Here is an 18,430-nt window from a genome sequence, read left to right as displayed (position 1 = left end):
GGATCCCCGCCAGGTCCTTCCGGCCGGGGCAGGCGGGACCCGGGCCGCACTGCTCGCGGGAAAAGACGCGACGGCGCGGACGCCCGCCTGACCTCCGGGCGGACGCTCGGACCCCGACTTCACACTCCCCAGCCCCACTACCGCGGAGACAGTGACCGGGATCCCCGTCGCCCAACGTGCCCGCGGCGGAGGCTCGCGGGAGCTGCAAGGACCCGCGCCGCCGCCGCCGCCGCCGCCGCCGCCACGTCAGCCGCCGCGCGTGACGCCAGCGCGCCTGCGCGCCGCGGAGGGGCGGGGCGAGGGCGGCGGCCCCGCCCCCTGCATCCGGGGCCCGGGCGGCGGCGGCGCGGCGCGGCGCGCGGTCACGTGGTCTTTCCTTTCCGTCTCGGGCCGGCTGGGCGCGGGCGTCTGCTGGCGGCGCGTGGAGCCTCGCGCTGCTTCCCCGGCTCCGCTCTCCGGGCCCCCGAGGAGTTGGCCGCCGCCGCCGCCGGGTGAACCGCGCCTGCCGCCACCATGCCGGCCTACTTCCAGAGGCCCGAGAACGCCCTCAAGCGCGCCAACGGTGAGCCGCCGGGGGGCGGTGGGGGGGTCGGGCCTGCTTCCTGCCGCCGCCGCCGCGGCCCCTCAGGCCCCAACCGGCGGGCGCCCGCGAACCGCCGCCCCGGCCGCCCCGGCCGCCCCGGCAGCCCCGGCAGCGGGGCCCCGGGGTTGCGCCGCGCCGCGCCGGGCGCTCCGGGCCGCGGGCGCCGCCTCGGCCCGCCCCGAGCCGCGGCCCCGCCGCCATCTGGGAAGCGCCGGGGCGGAAGGAACATGGCTCCCTCCCGGGGACAAAGCACGCGAGGGCCCGGCTCCTCCTCCTCCCGCGGCCGGACGGCCCCCGCCCCGGGCCCCGCCACCCGCCGCGCCCCGCCCCGGGCCGCCGCGACCCCCGCCCCGGGTCCCCGTCACGGCCACCCGCCACCGGCCCTCCCGCCGGCTCCCGCTCCGGGCCCCGCGACCACCCCGCTCCGGGATCCGCCCCGGGAGCCGGGCCTGGGGCCTTGGGCCTCGGCCTGGGGTGGGGGCCACCGCGACCCCCGCCCCGCGCCCCTCCCGCCTCCGGGTCGACCTCTGCCCCGCATCCCGGCCACCGCCTCTCGCCCCCCGCCCCGACCCCCCGCGTCCCGCCGCCCGAGTTCCGGGAAGCCGGGCGGGTTCCGGCGCGGTGAGACCCGGCAGGTGCCTCCCGCCCCGCGACCCCGACGCCCGCCGCGGGCTGGGCCGCCCAAGGTCACGCCGGCCGGGGCTCCCGGAGCCCGGAGGAGGAGGCGGCGGCGGCGGCGGCTGCAGATTCTTTTTTTTTTTCCCCCTTCACCCCTCCTCGTTCTTCCTTTTCGCGGTCCGCAGCGCCGCCCCTCGCTCGTTTCTCGCGGCCCCGGTGCTTTCCGCGAGAGCTTGGGGCATCGGGTGGGAGGGGGGTGGCGCCGTGGAGGCTGGGTTAGAAAAAGGCTTTATTTTCTGGGGGGTGGGGTGGGGCGGGAGGAGGGGTCTTCTGCAAACAGAATTGCCCACCGTGCCCGCCCCTGATGGCTGCTGGCGATTCGGCAGTTCTGCCCCCGGGCCCGAGCGCTCTCCCGGGGTCCCCACGGGCACCGGGGTCTGTCTGTCTGTCTCGAAACGTCCTTCCTCCTCGTCCCTTTGGAGTCGTAGGAGCATAAATGTCTCAACTTCGTAAAATGCGGCTCTCGGTCATGACGCAATAGCCCTGCCATCTTTCACGGCTTCTGGGGTTGGAGTAGACGAATGTGAGTCTTGGGAGGACAATTGGTTAGGAGGAAATAACCAGAAGTTTAGAAGTTCAAGTAGGCAAGCTGAGAAAAAGGATACTATGTTTGCAAACGGGAATTTTGTTTGTAGTTCCCCCGCGAAAAGAAAAAAGTGCCCCCCCCCCCATTGTATTTGCTCCTCTTGATTCCATTATCGGACCAAAAAGACGTGCAATTCAGGATGAAACTTCTGTACCACCTGCTCAGAGGGAACAGAGAAATGGCTCAGGACCCTCCTAAGAAACTTTTTTTTTTTTTTGCTTTTTGGGTCACACCCAGCGATGCGCAGGGGTTACTCCTGATTTTGCACTCAGGAATTACTCCTGTCGGTGCTTGGGGGACCATATGGGATGGCCAGGATCGACCCCAGGTCAGCCCGCATGCAAGGCAAACACCCTGCCCACTGTACTATCGCTCAGGCCCCTCAGGAAACTTTTTTTAGTCTCTGCAAGTGTCAGTTTTTCTACATTTTTACCTAAACTCTTGTGATCCTGAACCTTCTTAGATCTGTCTTAATAAAATCGCAATATATTTAAGTAGGAGAGTCCAAAACTTTGGAAACTTAGTGTGGGCTCATACCCCTGCCTGTCAGAATCTTTTGGACAAAATTCCTTTTCCAGATTATTGTTTGGTGTGCCAAATTAGTTGCTTCTGACTCTCAGAAACAGCCTCTTAACTATACAACCTGTGGCCTTAAGTTGTTATTAAGCCAGTAAATTGTGTAACGTATTAGCTTGCACAAAGACTAGTAACTATGAAGGACTGATGTAAACCTTTGGAACTAGACACATGGTTATCTTCATTGTGATTGAGAGGTACTAGGAATCGCCACTTCACGAAAAGAGTCAGCTTTTTGTGTTTTGTGTCAAAAATAATAATCTAAGAATGAGCCTGTCTTTATTGTAACAGAGACATTGGTGTGTGATAGTTCTTACCAGCCCCAGAAACTCTGGTAAATCATAGGAACTGCTTGTATAATAGGGTAAAGACACACTTTCACCACCAGGTTATCTTGATCAGTCTGTTCCCAGTCTAAAAACACATTCTGCCCATAGTTTTCTTTTCTCCGTCAGCGTGGTGGATGTTTGTCCTACATTTTTGTAAAGAATGCATTGGTTTGCCTTGACTTGTTGGAACATGGTATTTCAGAGTTTGAAATATTGCTCTTTGGAATCAAATATGATTGACTGTTTAGGAAGTGAAAAGTCCATGTGTTCCTAACAGGCTTTTCCCCCATGGAGTGATAATTAAGCCACTGCAGTCTCCCATTTGAAGCAAGAGAGTTTTCTTACTGTGAAGTGTTCTTGGACAGCTTAGTATTTTATCATTGTCCTCCTGAGACCAGCTTTGCATTGGTCCTTGTTACAAGCACATTGATGGTGCTTACCTATTAGTGTAAGATTTAAGTTCTCAATAAAATATTGGGAGTTAGAAATAAGTCATTTTGGTGCTGGAGTGACTTTGGGAGAGGGTTTGGGCCACACCTAACAGTGCTCAGAGCCACTCATGGCTCTGTACTCTGGGGTCACACCTCATATTCTGGGACCAGTAGGCAGAACTGGGTTGGTCTATCCTCTTCTGCCCCGGAAGTGATGTTCTTAATGTAAAGGGTAAACTTCAAAGCATCTATTACCAAAGTTTCAGGAGGGTTTTTGTGTGTGTGTGTGTGTGTGTGTGTGTGTGTGTGTGTGCTGTTAGATTTTTTTGGCTAAGTTTTTAAATTTTTTGAGTCATACCTGACTGTTCAGGGGTCACTCCCTGTTCTGGGGACCAAGTGTGTGCTGAGGACGCAACAACATTTGGCTGGGTGCTAGGCAAGTGTATTAACTTTTGTACTATCTCCCTGACTCTAAACAAATTGCCTATGCTTGAGGTAGTGTGCTTCTAGTGGCGTTGACATTGCTGGTCTTGGAGTCCGGCTGCCTCTCCTCATCACCACCAGTTTGCCGAAGACCTTCCACAGTGTTGTATGTAGGCTTTTAGGCCACCTGCATGCCTGTGGGAGGAAGGGAAGACAGGCACCCCCAACCCCACCCCAAAACCAGCAACTGGGAGGAAAAACTAAATTCCAATAAAGTATTCAGTTGCATTACATTTTTGCTTTACTTAGTAGATTTTTTTTTTTTTTAATTTTGAGCAGTGCTTAGGGCTTACTCCTGACTCTGCTGTTCAGGGATTTTGGCAGGGCCAGGGTACCATATGGGATACTGGGGGGGTCGAACCCGGGTTGGTGGCGTGTAAGGTAGGCACTGTCACTCTGTAGTAGCATTTTTTAGTGATAAAATTGATTCAACTGGAAATGGTTTTGTGCCATAATGACAAGATTAATACTGAGATTACTTATTTGAAATATTGAAAAGGGATTTGATTAGTATTTGTTAGTGAGGATTGTTGGTATTATTTATACATGTAACTGAACCTGGGACTTCACATAAATACAAAGCATGTGCACTACGGCTGTCATTCCCAGCCTCCAAGAAATACACTTATTTCTATAGTCTTGTGACTTCTCTTGTTATAATTGTCTTTCTCAACCCCCTTCCCCCGTAGTTGAAATACTTGTGGTTTTTTAAAATGAATTTTTAGAGGAAGGAGTGTTAGGATGCAACATTCCTGAAAGATGTAGTTAAAAATCATTGGTAGATGGAGCTGGAGCGATAGCACAGTGGGTAGGGCGTTTGCCTTGCGGCGGCCGACCCGGGTTCCATTCCCAGCATCCCATATGGTCCTCTGAGCACCGCCAGGGGTGATTCCTGAGTGCAGAGCCAGGAGTAACCCCTGTGCATCGCCGGGTGTGACCCAAAAAGAAAAAAAAATCATTGGTAGAGAATGACTAAGTCTGTGATTATGATACCCTGGCCTGTTTGTGGAGCACAGTATTACTGGGAGATAGTACTATATGTTGTTGACTTAAAATTTTTTTTTATTTTATTAACTGATAACTGATTTACAAAGTTATTGGTAGTTGAGCTTTAGATATATGTTTATTTTTAAGATTTTATTTTTTGGGGGGGGGTCACTCAGTGGTGCTGAGGACTTAATGTTCTGTGTTAGGTATCACACCTGGTGAGGCTTGGGGGACCGTATGGGATACTGGCGATTGAACCCAGGTCAGTCGCCAGCAGATCCAGTCTCACTGTATTATTGCTCTGGACCTAAAATAAACTTTTTTTTTTGGTCGAAATATTTATGTTTTCTTTCTAGGAAGAAAGTAAGCTATTTAAAATAAAATTGGGGAGCCAGAGAGATAATACAATGAGTAGGGCGCTTAACCATGGCCGATCTGGGTTCTATCTCCGCATCCCATATGGTTCACCAAGCAGAGCCAGGAGCATTCCTGGCAGTGACTCAAAAATCTTAAAAAAAAAAAAAAGTAGGTAAAATGTTTGCCTTTCATGAGGCCTGTCACCCCACGGGGTCTCCTGAGTGAGATCAGGAATGATCTGAGTACAGGGTTTGCCCCCAAACAAAACAAACACAAACCCTCCCCCAAAACAAAGCAAAGGCAACAAAATGGGAATGTGGTGTTTAGGGACTTGAATCGTTTCTTAGCTCCCCAGATTTTTCAAATGTGTAGAAAGACATTTTGGTATGAAAATTGTCAATCACAAGAAAAAAATTTAAAAGAATTTTTTTCCTTTGGCTTCATACCCTGCATTGCTCAGGGGCTCCTGGCTCCGACCTCTGGGTATCATGTCATGCCAGAGACCAGACATCCCACATGTGGAGTGTTCAGCCTTACAACTTCTTTGGCCCACAGTTAACTGAGTTTTATGTTGAGTGTAAGTTAACTGAGTTTTATGTTGAGTGTAATCTTATGACTTAGCATGATCTATGAAAAGGTAAATTTTGGTCAGGTCAACTGGGTAGAACTTACACTTTCCTGCAGGAACTCTGGGTTGCAGTCTTGTGTACCTCATGATCGTGCAGTTGAGTGTGGGGTCTTTTGATTGCTTTTTTGGGGGGAACACCCTGGTGAAGTTCAGGAATTACGCTGTGTGCTCAGGAAATCACTCCTACCTGTGCTTGGGGAAACCATTTGGGATGTGGGGGATCAACCCTGACACACAGCCGTGTGAAAGGCAAAATACCCTTCCTGTTGTACTGTCTATGGCTCCAATTTTGGGGTCTTTTGGGATCATATTGCAGTGCTTGGGAGGTACTTCCCAATACCAGGTGTTTCTCTGTCCCGATTTCTCAATTTTAAAATAAGCTTTTGGGGCTGGAGAGATAGCACAGCGGGTAGGGCCGCTTTGCACGCTGCCAACCCGGGTTCAATTCCCAGCATCCCATATGGTCCAGGAGTAACCCCTGTGCATTGCCAGGTGTGACCCAAAAGAAGCAAAAAAATAAAAAAAAATAAAATAAGCTTTATTTTTATATATTTTTGGTTTTGGGGCCATACCCGGTGATGCTCAAGAGGACTTACTCTTGACTTTGTTACTCAGGGACCACTCCTGGCAGGCTTAAGGACCATATGAGATGTCAGGACAGGACCTGGGTCAGTTGCGTGCAAAGCATACCTGCTATGCTATATACTATATATACTATATATACTATATGTACTATATGTACTATAGCAAGCCATGCACTACCTGCTGTACTGTAATCCCTGGCCTCAAAAAAATAAGCTTTAATTTTTTCTTCTCATCTTTGGACATGGATACACAATTCGCACTCGTGGATTAGACGACAAAGTGATAAAGTTTCTCCTAAATTGGAGCTAGTTTGATTATAGTGAACTATTTTTTTTAGATAGCTACATGTTAATTCAAATGTGTCTTTGAAAAGGCAAAAGACAAGTAGTAGTGAAAAATCAATTTGAGCTTTCACACCACCTGATTCTAAGACTACCATAGCTCCAAGACTACAGACACATGGGTCACTAAAAGAGTTTGCTCAGAATAGAGACCTGAGGTAGGGCCAACACGGTCCACTTATAAGGAGCAAAAGGAATATGATTTTGTCTCAAGGCTGGTGTGACAAGAACCACTATATTAGAACGTGTGACTGAAGTCATACTGAAGTTTCTGTGTTTGTGTTGGGAGAAGATTCCTTTGGTCATTGCTCCAGTTTCTGTAACTTAAGTTACATTTTGAGATTTTCATTGTTTCACCTTAGGTAATTTTGGTAGAGCCTTAGAAGAATAAATGTGACCTTAAAAAATGATAAAGTTCAGAAGTTATAAAACAGTTAAAGCAAAATTTGGACTGTTGAAGGTTATATATAATTAACTGGATTCAATTCTTCTTTTACAGAATTTCTTGAGGTTGGCAAAAAGCAGCCTGCTTTGGATGTTCTTTATGATGTTATGAAAAGTAAGAAACATAGAACATGGCAGAAAATACACGAGCCAATTATGTTGAAATACTTGGAACTATGTGTGGATCTTCGCAAGAGCCACCTGGCTAAGGAAGGATTATACCAATATAAGAACATCTGTCAGCAGGTATGTGCAGGACCAATTTTATGTTTCTGTAGGTGCTTCTGCTGAAATGCCTTTTAATCTGTTACATAGTTAATGAACCCTGCTTTTAAAATACTTCCTGGTTCTTTGGGAAAAGATTTTACCTTTTTGTGTCTTTGGGGGCCTTAGGTAAACATCAAATCTCTAGAAGATGTTGTTAGGGCATATCTGAAATTGGCAGAGGAAAAAACTGAAGCTGCAAAAGAAGAATCCCAGCAGATGGTTTTAGACATAGAAGATCTGGATAATATTCAAACTCCTGAGAGGTACGTGGGTTCCAATGCTAGTAAAGGTTTTTCTTTTAAAGTACCTCCCTCCCCATTTGAAGTGAACACTTTTTAGAAACATCTGTTACAAATGGCTTAGCTTCAAAATGTTAAATATAGTAATTTAACCAAAAATTTGTTACTTAAAATTTGTAAAACAAATTACAACCTATAGATTGGAAGCTTAAATGATAGTCTGAACAGAAGTTGGATTTGGATTTGCAGTTTGAAGTTTTGATTTTTTTTTTTAATATGGTGAAGTGGGAATGTCACCATGTCTTAAGATGATTTTCAACATGTTTGTTTCTGTGTCTTTGCAGTGTCCTATTAAGTGCTGTGAGTGGTGAGGACACTCAGGACCGAACTGACAGATTACTCTTAACTCCATGGGTTAAATTCCTGTGGGAATCATACAGGCAGTGTTTGGACCTTCTTAGGAATAATTCTAGAGTGGAGCGTCTCTACCATGACATTGCCCAGCAAGGTAAAATGAGAACCGATTTGAAAAGTTGAAAAGATTTTGCAGTTACTACATTTAACAATCTTTTCCACAGTACTTTGTATTTTACAGTTTTCACATTCACTGAAATTCGATTGGTGTTTAATCAGACATCATGGCATAAGCAATTGGGATTTTAGGGGGCTTGGACCACACCTGGAGGTGCTCAGGAATCTGATTTTCTGACCCTCGCGACCCCAGTATTGCTTGTGATTCCATACGCAGTGGTGGGGATTAAGCTAGGTTGACCACATGCAAGGCAAGCACCATACGTACTCGGGTGCAAGGGAAGTGCCCTACCCACTGTACTGTCTCTGGCTCCCAGGCCAGAAATTTTAGCGTTAAAATTTTAGGTGGTTATTTTGGAAAGAGATTTTTTTTTCCTTTTTTTTTTTGCTTTTTGGGTCATACCCGGCGATGCACAGGAGTTACTCCTGGCTCTGTACTCAGGAGTTACTCCTGGTGGTGCTCAGGGGGCCATATGGGATACTGGGAATCGAACCCGGGTCGGCTGCGTGCAAGGCAAACGCCCTACCCACTGTGCTATTTCTCCAGCCCTGTGAGTTTTTTCTTGACCCAGATTTGTATGATTGGCATTTGTAAGCTCTTCGAGAATCACTTTTAGGCCTAGGGTGCCAGAGCTGATGGTTTTGACTTCCCTTATTTTTTTAGTCAAGTTTCAAAAAGGTGTTTTAGGCTTTTCTTGAGTTAGGGCTCATCTGATGATTTCTAGAAAACTGGTGGGTTTGGTAAGTCTTGTTAAAAATTGCTTGCTTTAACATATAGGAATAAAATATGTTAAATAATTGAGATTGGTGGTGAAAAGTACTTAATATATTTTACAATTATGCTTTCAGCTTTCAAATTCTGCCTTCAATATACCCGAAAGGCTGAATTCCGTAAACTGTGTGACAATCTGAGAATGCACTTGTCGCAGATTCAACGCCACCATAACCAAAGCACTGCAATCAACCTTAATAATCCGGAGAGCCAGTCCATGCATTTGGAAACCAGGCTTGTTCAGCTGGACAGTGCTATCAGTATGGAGTTATGGCAGGTAGGTGGTAACTAGGTGGTACTGGTTTTCCTTTGCGGTGGGTGGCTTGTCACTTCTCCCCCATTCAGTATTTGGTGTTTATTTTTTTCTTTTTTGTTATTTTGTTTGCTTTCCAATAGTAGTTTCACAGGAAGCTTGTGTCTTTACTGTGATAACAAAAACACTGGAACTTGTCAATGATTTTTATTGTTTTGTTGTGGTGCTGGACTAATTCAGATGGCAAATGACTTTTACCACTAAACTGCATCCCCTGACCCATACTTTCCTTTCATATAATTTTATTTCACTTTTTGGTTTCTGGGCCATGCCTGGCTGCACTCAGGATTTACTTCTGGCTCTGTGCTCAGGGATCACTCCCGGTGATGTTTGAGAGACCCTATTTGTTGCTGGGATTGAACTTGGTTCAGTGAGTGCAAAACAAGAGCCGTACCCCTGTACATCTCTCTAGCACTAAATCCATTTTAATTCTTTGGTGGTTTTTTGGTGGTGGTTTTGGAGCCTCACCTAACGATGCTCAGGGGTTACTCCTGGCTCTGCACTCAAGAATTACTCCTGGGGGTGCTGGAGGGCTGTATGGGATGCAGGGAATTGAACCCAGGTCGGCTGTGTGCAAGGCAAGTGACCTACCTGCTGTACTGTCTCTCCAGCCCCAATTAAAGTTTTTTAGAGTATTGGTAATGAGAATTTGGAGATGAGAAAAAGACCTAAACTTATTCTTAACTGAAATAGTCTGAGAGGCAGGCACTAGGTGGCTTTTTTTTTTTTTTTTGAATGCCATGGGTCTTTGCCTTTGGCTGAAACTCATTAGGGGATTATGTGGCCTGGAGACACAGGTTCCCAGTGGCACCTGGGATCTAGAAGAGCCTACTTGGCTTTTTTTACTACTGATTCTGTGAAGGCATGTCCAAATACAACAGAAGGCATGTTCCACACGCGATAAAAGGCGTGTTCACACATCTTTTATGTCTCATATTTGAGCAGTGCTGTTTGGTACTGTGGCCTTTAATACTAAGTACCACTGGCAGTATTAAAAACATGTCAGTGGAAATGTGATTTGAGGGGCCTGCTCTCCACATATTTCCTTTATTAAGATGTAAATATTGAACTAAAGAGGAAGAAAAGTTCTTTAAAGCAGGGGCAGATATGCTTATTAGAGGAAAAGAATACATTAAAAAAATTTTTTTTTTCTATCACTGGGGACTAAACCCAGGGCCTCATGTGCAAGGCATGTGCTCTACCCTTGAGCTGTGCCACATCCTCGGTAAAGACAAATTTGTTTCTTATTTTGTTTTTGTAAGACACAAACAGGGCTTACTCCTGACTATGATCTGGGGTCACTCCTTGGTGGGGCTTGGAGGACCATATACGATGCGAGGATCCAACTCAGGTTGGCAATGTGCAAGGCGAGCGCCCTTGTTGCTCTGGTCCAAGACTAGTTTTTAGATGTTTTTGAGTGTGATTTTGGTTAGGGGCAGACAGGGCATTTTGAGCCACACTTGCTGGGTACGTTGTCTTGTGTTTAGCTATGGTGTGTGCTCAGAAAACCATGCACTGCAAAGTATTAAACCTGGTCTCCCATGTGACATCATGTGCTCATCTTTCTGGTCTTTCCATTCATTATCTTACCACTACAAAATAAACCTGATTGTGTTGTATGTCTTTTCAGACTTTTATTTGTGGGGTTTTGTGATATGTGGGGTGCAGGGGATCTTATTGTGGGTCTAACATGTACAAGACAAGTTTGTTGCCCATTGTATTATCTTTCCGGACCCCCTTTTTATATTTTTGGCTACACCCAGGGCTTATTTCTGGCTCTTAGGGGCTATATGATGGTGTCAGGGATTCAAACTGGTGTTGACCATATATAAGGCAAGCACCCTAACCCTGTACTCTCTCTGGCTCCTGTGTTTTTATTCTTTTTTTCTTGGGGGGGGTCACACCTGGTGATGCTCAGGGGTTACTCCTGACTCTGTACTCAGGAATTACTCCTGGTGGTGCTCGGGGGACCATATGGGATCCTGGGAATCAAAACTGGGTCAGTTGTGTGCAAGGCAAATGCCCCACTTGTTGAGCTATCGCTCCAGCCTGTATGTGTTTATTCTTTTTTTTTAATTTTTTTTTTTTAATTTTTTGGGTCACACCCAGCGATGCACAGGAGTTACTCCTGGCTCTGCACTCAGGAATTACTCCTGGCGGTGCTCAGGGGACCATATGGGATGCTGGGAATCCAACCCGGGTGGGCCGCGTGCAAGGCAAACGCCCTCCCCGCTGTGCTATGGCTCCAGCCCCTGTTTTCATTCTTAGAGCATTCAGATTTCATTAAGAGAATTAGATGTTTGCTTAGACTCCAATGATTGTGATTATAATACTTTTTATTTTTTTATACTGTTAATTCTAGGAAGCATTCAAGGCTGTGGAAGATATTCATGGGCTGTTCTCCTTGTCTAAGAAGCCACCTAAACCTCAGTTGATGGCCAATTACTACAATAAAGTCTCAACTGTGTTTTGGAAATCTGGAAATGCTCTTTTCCATGCCTCTACCCTTCATCGTCTTTACCATTTGTCTAGAGAAATGAGAAAGAATCTTACACAAGAAGAGATGCAAAGGTAAGAATGTAGGGGTGTTGGAGTTACTAACTACCAAATGCTATTTTCTACCAAATTATATTGGGAGTGTAGCCTAGATAAGGTTTTGCAACGTGCACAGATACCGTTTGTGTTTGGATGACTGGGGTTGTTTAGGGAATCCTGACACTGCACCGTGGATGCTAATAGCAGTCTCCTTAGCTTTGGCTGCTGGAACTGCGGAGATGGTTTTCCTGGGGAAGGATTTATGATTTTCAGTTGCATTTGTTTTGGGTCCACTGAGAATAAAGTCCACTGAGAATAAAGAATAAAGAATATTTGGACAAGGTGCTAAGATCTGAGGTTTTTATCAGTGTATATAGTATTCAGTATATTCTTAGAAAATAAGCTAGTCAATTAAGAAAAATGCTTCCATTGAGATTTTTTTATTATAAAATCATAGAATTATAAAATCAAAAGCACTTGATACTGCACATAGAGAAGAACCTGTCGGCTTCAACTTAGCTGTCAGCTGCACTGAAGTTTTTTGTGTCTGCTTGTGTATATTCTATGTTGGTAATTTTTTTGTTCTTTCATATTGGTTGGAAGTTTTCTACCTGTCTAATAACAGCTGCATAATAATACCTAGATTTTGTTTTACCTGATTTCCCCCATAATTTTCTGCCCTTTATCATGACTGAAATGCTTTGTGCGTATAGAACGTACTTTCCCATGTGTTTTATTTCCTATGTTTACATATTAGATATATGTATATTATCATTAATGTGGGCTAGAGGGATAGCACAGTGGGTATGGCGTTTGCCTTGCATGCGGCCAACCTAGGTTCCATTCCTTCGTCCCTCTCGGAGAGCCCGGCAAGCTACTTAAGAGTATCCTGCCTGCATGGCAGAGCTTGGCAGGCTCTCCGAGGCGTATGTAGTATGCCAAAAACAGTAACAACAAGTCTGACAATGGAGGCGTTACTGGTGCCCGCTTGAGCAAATCGATGAACAATGGGAGGACAATACTATATCTAGAATATTTGATACTACTTTGCATGTGACTGTATTTGTATTGGGGCCATACCCTCCCATACTCTGGGCTTATTCCTGACCCTGTATTTGGGGATCAGATGATGCTGGGGACCAGCCCCTGCTCAGTGTGTGCCAGACAAATGCCCCTACCTGCTGTACTATTGCTTTAGCCCCAATCCCTTTCTACATTCACTTTTTTTTTTTTTTTTTGTTTTTGGGTCATACCCGGCAATGCACAGGGGTTACTCCTGGGTCTGCGCTCAGGAATTACCCCTGGCGGTGCTCAGGGGACCATATGGGATGCTGGGAATCGAACCCGGGTCGGCTGTGTGCAAGGCAAACGTCCTACCCGCTGTGCTATTGCTCCAGCTACATTCACCTTTTTTTAGAAAATACTGGAATAGTGAGTATTAGGCTGTTAAGCTGTATTTTATCTTCACAGTAGCCATTGATTGCAGTGTATAGAAGCGTTCATCCTGCCATTGATTCCACAGCTAGAAAACGTTGGGTATAGTAAGTGGAAGGGTGAAATTGTCTTTTCCCTCAGTGTTCATTTTAGCGTGTCATGTTTCTCAGTTAAGTCTGTGCTGTGAAGAACGCTGTTTACAAACAGTTTACCATGATGGTGTGACCGCCATATTCTGCGACACATCTTAGAGCATTTCCAACTTTTATCTCCTTCAGAATGTCGACGAGAGTTCTTTTGGCCACTCTCTCCATCCCTATTACTCCTGAACGCACTGACATTGCCCGACTCCTGGACATGGACGGCATTATAGTGGAAAAGCAGCGTCGCCTCGCAACCCTGCTGGGACTGCAGGCCCCACCAACGCGGATTGGCCTTATAAACGATATGGTTGGTATATTTAAAGCTTTGAGGTGGCAGTACTAGGAGATACTCCTGGTTCTCTGATGGAGGCTGCTTCTGGCAGTGCTGAGAGACTAACCCCTGCAGGAAAAGCCTGGGTTCGGCCCTGTTGAGCTGTATCTCTGACCGCAGTATAACTTTGAACCAGAAAATGTTACGGTCAGGTTTCACAATTAAGCCCTGGGAATTCTGGTACATTTGTGAAGAGTTTTGTTGTGCACATGAGTTTGAGAACCAGATTTAAACCAGCAATGTTGGGTGATGGTGAATTGTTTCTAGTGAGCTGGTGATGTTGTAGGTAAGACATTACTGGGGAGGAAAAAAAGAGACATCACCGGGGTACCTGTACAGGGGCTATGCACAGGGCCCCATCCCTGTTAGATATTGATACTACACTGCCTAAGCCTGGTGGGGGACCCGAGTGTTTCTCCAGACCACATTCTTTTTTTTGGTGGGGGGTGGCTGTTTCACCTGGTGACGCGCAGGGTTACTCCTGGCTCCAATCTCAGGAGTTACTCCTGGTGGTCTTGGGAACAATAGATGTCAGGGATCAAACCTGGGTTGGCCATGTGCAAGGGCAAACACCCTCCCCTCTGTACTATCGCACCAGCCTTGAGACCACATTCTTGGACATTCTCCTCCTAGCCCACTTGTTTCCATGTTGCCACTACACACAGTTCAACTTTGAGAACTAGATTTTGTGGTATTACATTCAGTTAGATGTAGTAAACATATTGTCCTTAGAAAGCAATCTTACAACAATTATGTTTCAGAGGTTTGTATTTTAACTGAAGCAGTGGGAACACTGGAAGTATTACCCATTATTTCCTGATAGGATAATTACACAATGACTGTTTTTGTTAGTAATTCCACATATACCTTTGGCATGAGAGTTGTGCTGTTGTACTGATGGAGTCAGTGTTGGGAGAGCATTGAGTCAGCAGTTAAAATACTCAGTTTCAGTTCTTACTGGGCCCACAGATCAAACTGTAGCTTCAAAAGTTATTGGTTCATTTCTGTTGAATAGATGAACTGTTTCCCAAGAGGTATATCTAAACCCTTTGGTTCACCTTTTGAATGAGCTCGGAATCCCTGGGCTGGAGAGCAAGGACCCTTTGAGTGGCTGGCTTGGATTTCTTTCTTTTATTTTTTTTTCTTTTCTTTCTTTGGCTTTTTGGGTCATACCTGGCGATCCTCTGGGGTTACTCCTGACTGCACTCAGGAATCACTCCTGGCAGTGCTCGGGGAATCATGGGATTCCGGGGATTGAGCCTGGGTAGCCTTCGTCGTGCAAGGCAAAATCCCCTCTTAGCTGTACTCTTTGGATTCTGCAAGTGGCTGGCTTCGGTTTGATTGATCCTTGGCGCCACGTTATGATCTTCCACGCTTGCTCAGGAGTCATCCCTGAACACAACCAGGAGTGATCTGTGTGACTTGTGAGCACCATGAGAAAATTTCATCAGAAACAGACAAAATCCTGAACCCAATTTTAAATCATAAAGTCACTAATTCTGGTCAAATATAACCTATTTTAGCCCATTCTCTATTTGAAGGGGTTGTGAGTCATTCGCTGGAATAATTTGATAGGGATGAAATTAGAGCTGGTGTAATTTTATTTGCAAGGTCATACTAACTCTGTTCCAAGAAAGACAGAAGGAAAATAAATAATCAGATATTTCTGGATATCAGTCATGCACCCATTTTGTGTTGGAGTTAAACTTCGTCTCATTTCTTGGAATATGATCTGCCAAGTGTGACCTGCACCTTGTGACCCAGTCTCTGCGGGATGCCTGCACTAGTGTTACTCTCCAGTCATACTGTGCTCCTGCATTCGTTTTATCTTTGACCAGTATTAAGTATGGAAAGCATGCCTAACAGGTTGAGTGACCAGAGCAATAGTACTGTGGGTAAAGCTCACGGGTTCAAGTCCCTGTACCGCGTCTGGTCCTCTGGGCTTGGCCCGGCCAGGAGTAAATCGCTGGTGTCACTGGAAAGCAAAGTCATTTGAATTAATTGCATTTCTTGGTTAAAGCATAGTACAAGGGATTAGGGTATAGGTCAGTTTTGCAATTTACAATTGCCGTACAAATGTTTGCTCTCCTTTTAAGGAGGATTATGCAGAGTGGCATTGTTGTACTGTGAAAGGAAGTTGAGTTAAGATAGGATATAAGTATTCCCTGTAACACATATGGTCCCCGGGGCAAAGCCAGGAGGGATTCCTCATCCCAGAACCTCGGGGTGCTCACGGGCCCCTTCTGGGTGCTTGGGTTATGCTGCTGGTGGTACTCAGGAGACTGTTGTACGTACTGCGGTGTGACTCTGGGTCTCATGGACAGCACGCACTTAGCCTTTCTAGCTGGCGACTGCCCTCAAAGGTAACTTTTAACTTTAAAGAGATGGTAAATGAGAGGATAAATTTTATTCAGTAAACTCCCATAACTAAGCCCTAAGAGTTATCATTATCTGACTTAAAATACCGTGAATTTTGTTGTTTTTGGGCCCACACCATATCAGTTCAGAACGTCATCCTGACTCTGTCTTCAGGGATCATTTCTTGGTGATCCATAGTACCCAGGAACAATTTTTGGTTCTGTGTTGAAAGGACATTGTCCTGGGGCATGAACCCAGGGCAAATTGTGCGCTTCTCCATTTGGCACTGTCTAGTGCAGCACTTGTGCCGTTGTGGTGGCACGGGTGGTGGACGGGTGTGTCATGGCCCTTGTGGACCTGCATTGCTGCATGTGCTCACACCAGGTCGATCTCAAGCTGGCGTGGCAAGTTGGGTAAGCACTGAGCTCTCCCTGGGCTCCTGTTTTAAAAATGAAAAGCTTGGGGTATCTTCTAGGTTGTCTTGGCATTGGCTAATGGTGTATTGGGGCCACCAAAGCCATGCCCAGCCTCTGCACCAGCTCTGTTAGGCGCTGTTCAGTTGTATTGGGTACTGCATGTGCTCAAACATGTTAACATGGAGGCATCTCCCCAGCTGTTCAGAGTCCTGTATGTGTTTTTAATGTAAGTTAACTTGTAAAGACTGGTGTTTTATTTAGTAGGCTGTTGCCATGCGTTCTTTAAAACTATTGTGTTGATTTGCTCGAGGTAAAGGTAAAGGCCCTCCCGTTGATCGTCGATTTGCTCGAGCGGGCCCAGTAACGTCTCCATTGGAGACTTTGTTGTTACTGTGTCTGGCATATTGAATACTCTCGTAGCTTGCCGGGCTCTCCGAGAGGGGCGGAGGAATCGAACTCGGGTCGGCCATGTTGGCATTGTGTTGATTTAGTTTTTAAATTTTCTGAGTACCTGGGTCTTTTTCACTCTAGGTAGATGTGCATGATTGGACATAGTTGTCCTTTAGATTGCATGTATCAAAAGGGGACAGATTTGAAGGTTGTCGATTCAAGAAAATTTCCAGTTTGGGGGCTGGAGCGATAGCACAGTGGGTGTGTGTTTGCCTTGCACGCGGCCAACCTGGGTTTAATTCCCAGCATTCTATGTGGTCCCCTGAGCACCGCCAGGGGTGATTCCTGAGTTCAGAGCCAGGAGTAACCGCTGTGCGTCACCGGGTGTGACCCCCCCCCAAAAAAAAAGAAAATTTCCAGTTTTTTGTTTGTTTGTTTTGGGGTGGGGCACATCCACCTGTGCTCAGGAATTACTCTTGGCGTTCTGGGAATCATTTGTGGTGCTAGGTTTAGCAATATATAGGCAAGTGTTTTACCTGCTCTACTGTACCCCTGTACTATGTTTTAATCAATGTATGCTCAGCTCAGGATTCCAATGTTAATTTCTTCATGCAGTTAACCCCCTTCCTTTTGCTTCTTGCAGGTCAGATTTAATGTACTGCAGTACGTGGTCCCAGAAGTGAAAGACCTGTACAATTGGCTGGAGGTAGAATTCAACCCACTGAAACTCTGTGAGAGAGTCACAAAGGTAAAGCTTTGCTGAACTTTTTGTTAGAACTTTTGTTAGCCTGTAACTAAAACTGCTGCAGCTTTTTACGTTTACGTTTGCGTTTACGTTTGTTAGTGCACATTCCATTGTCTTTTTTCTTTCTGTCAAGAAGAAAGATATTTCTGATGTGCCAAACTAACATATGGAGGTAAATTAGCAGCATGGCTTGGTAGCCATTGCTGTCAGTCACCTTCAGACAAGTAACAGCTGCTTTACAGTCCACTTATATTTCTTGGCATTGTTTGATGTTTTTGAATACTAGAAACTTGGAAAGCTTTTTAGGTGTTTTTATTACTGTGTCTGCACAGAGTGTAATTGTTTCAACTTAATGGATTTTATAGGTTCTAAATTGGGTTAGGGAACAGCCTGAAAAGGAACCAGAATTGCAGCAGTATGTTCCCCAGCTGCAGAATAACACCATACTCCGACTCCTGCAGCAGGTAAAGATGAAAAAGGAATGCTTTGTGTGTTTTTGGGTTTGGACCTTACATGTTCGTACTCGGGGCTGCTCCTAGATGGTGCTCAGGGGACCGTGCAGTTCTGGGTATTGATTTGCAAAGTATTCACTGCAGCCCTCGCAGTTATATCCCCAGTCCCACAGTGCTGGAATTTCTCCCTTTTCCCCCACCTCATTTCTTTTCTTTTTTGGTCTTTGGGTCACACCCGGCGATGCTCAGGGGTTACTCCTGGCTCATGCACTCAGGAGTTACTCCTGGCGGTGCTTGGGAGACCATATGGGATGCTGGGAATCGAACCCGGATCGGCTGCTTCCAAGGCGAATGCCCTACCCGCTGTGCTATTGCTCCAGCCCCCTCCCCCTCATTTCTTTTAAAATCAATTTTTTTTATTAAGGCAATGTGCTTTACAAAGTTGCACAATGTTCCAGCAACTGTCCCGTATATCTTAATGGTTTTGCTTCCACGT

General features: G+C 46.2%; 1 protein-coding gene and 1 non-coding gene across 2 annotated transcripts in view; both read left to right on the top strand.

Annotated features, from left to right (window-relative positions):
- Positions 1–359: 359 nt before the first annotated feature.
- EIF3A (eukaryotic translation initiation factor 3 subunit A) overlaps positions 360–18,430 on the top strand; it is a 39,573-nt gene continuing 21,502 nt past the window's right edge. The window contains exons 1-9 of the mRNA XM_056120973.1: positions 360–562; positions 7,064–7,254; positions 7,402–7,538; positions 7,859–8,022; positions 8,895–9,094; positions 11,493–11,701; positions 13,378–13,549; positions 17,381–17,485; positions 17,848–17,946. Coding sequence (XP_055976948.1) covers positions 514–562; positions 7,064–7,254; positions 7,402–7,538; positions 7,859–8,022; positions 8,895–9,094; positions 11,493–11,701; positions 13,378–13,549; positions 17,381–17,485; positions 17,848–17,946 — 1,326 coding nt within the window. The 5' untranslated portion in view covers positions 360–513. The remainder of the gene's footprint in view (positions 563–7,063; positions 7,255–7,401; positions 7,539–7,858; positions 8,023–8,894; positions 9,095–11,492; positions 11,702–13,377; positions 13,550–17,380; positions 17,486–17,847; positions 17,947–18,430) is intronic.
- On the top strand, positions 17,581–17,708 carry LOC130029962 (small nucleolar RNA SNORA19). Its single transcript, XR_008793411.1, has one exon. It is a non-coding gene; the product is annotated as a small nucleolar RNA SNORA19 (small nucleolar RNA).

This window comes from Sorex fumeus, unplaced genomic scaffold (assembly GCF_029834395.1).
Source record: "Sorex fumeus unplaced genomic scaffold, SorFum_2.1 ptg000043l, whole genome shotgun sequence".
NCBI lineage: Eukaryota > Metazoa > Chordata > Mammalia > Eulipotyphla > Soricidae > Sorex > Sorex fumeus.
Note: the sequence above shows the minus strand (reverse complement) of the source record. Positions and strands in the feature narration are given on the sequence as shown.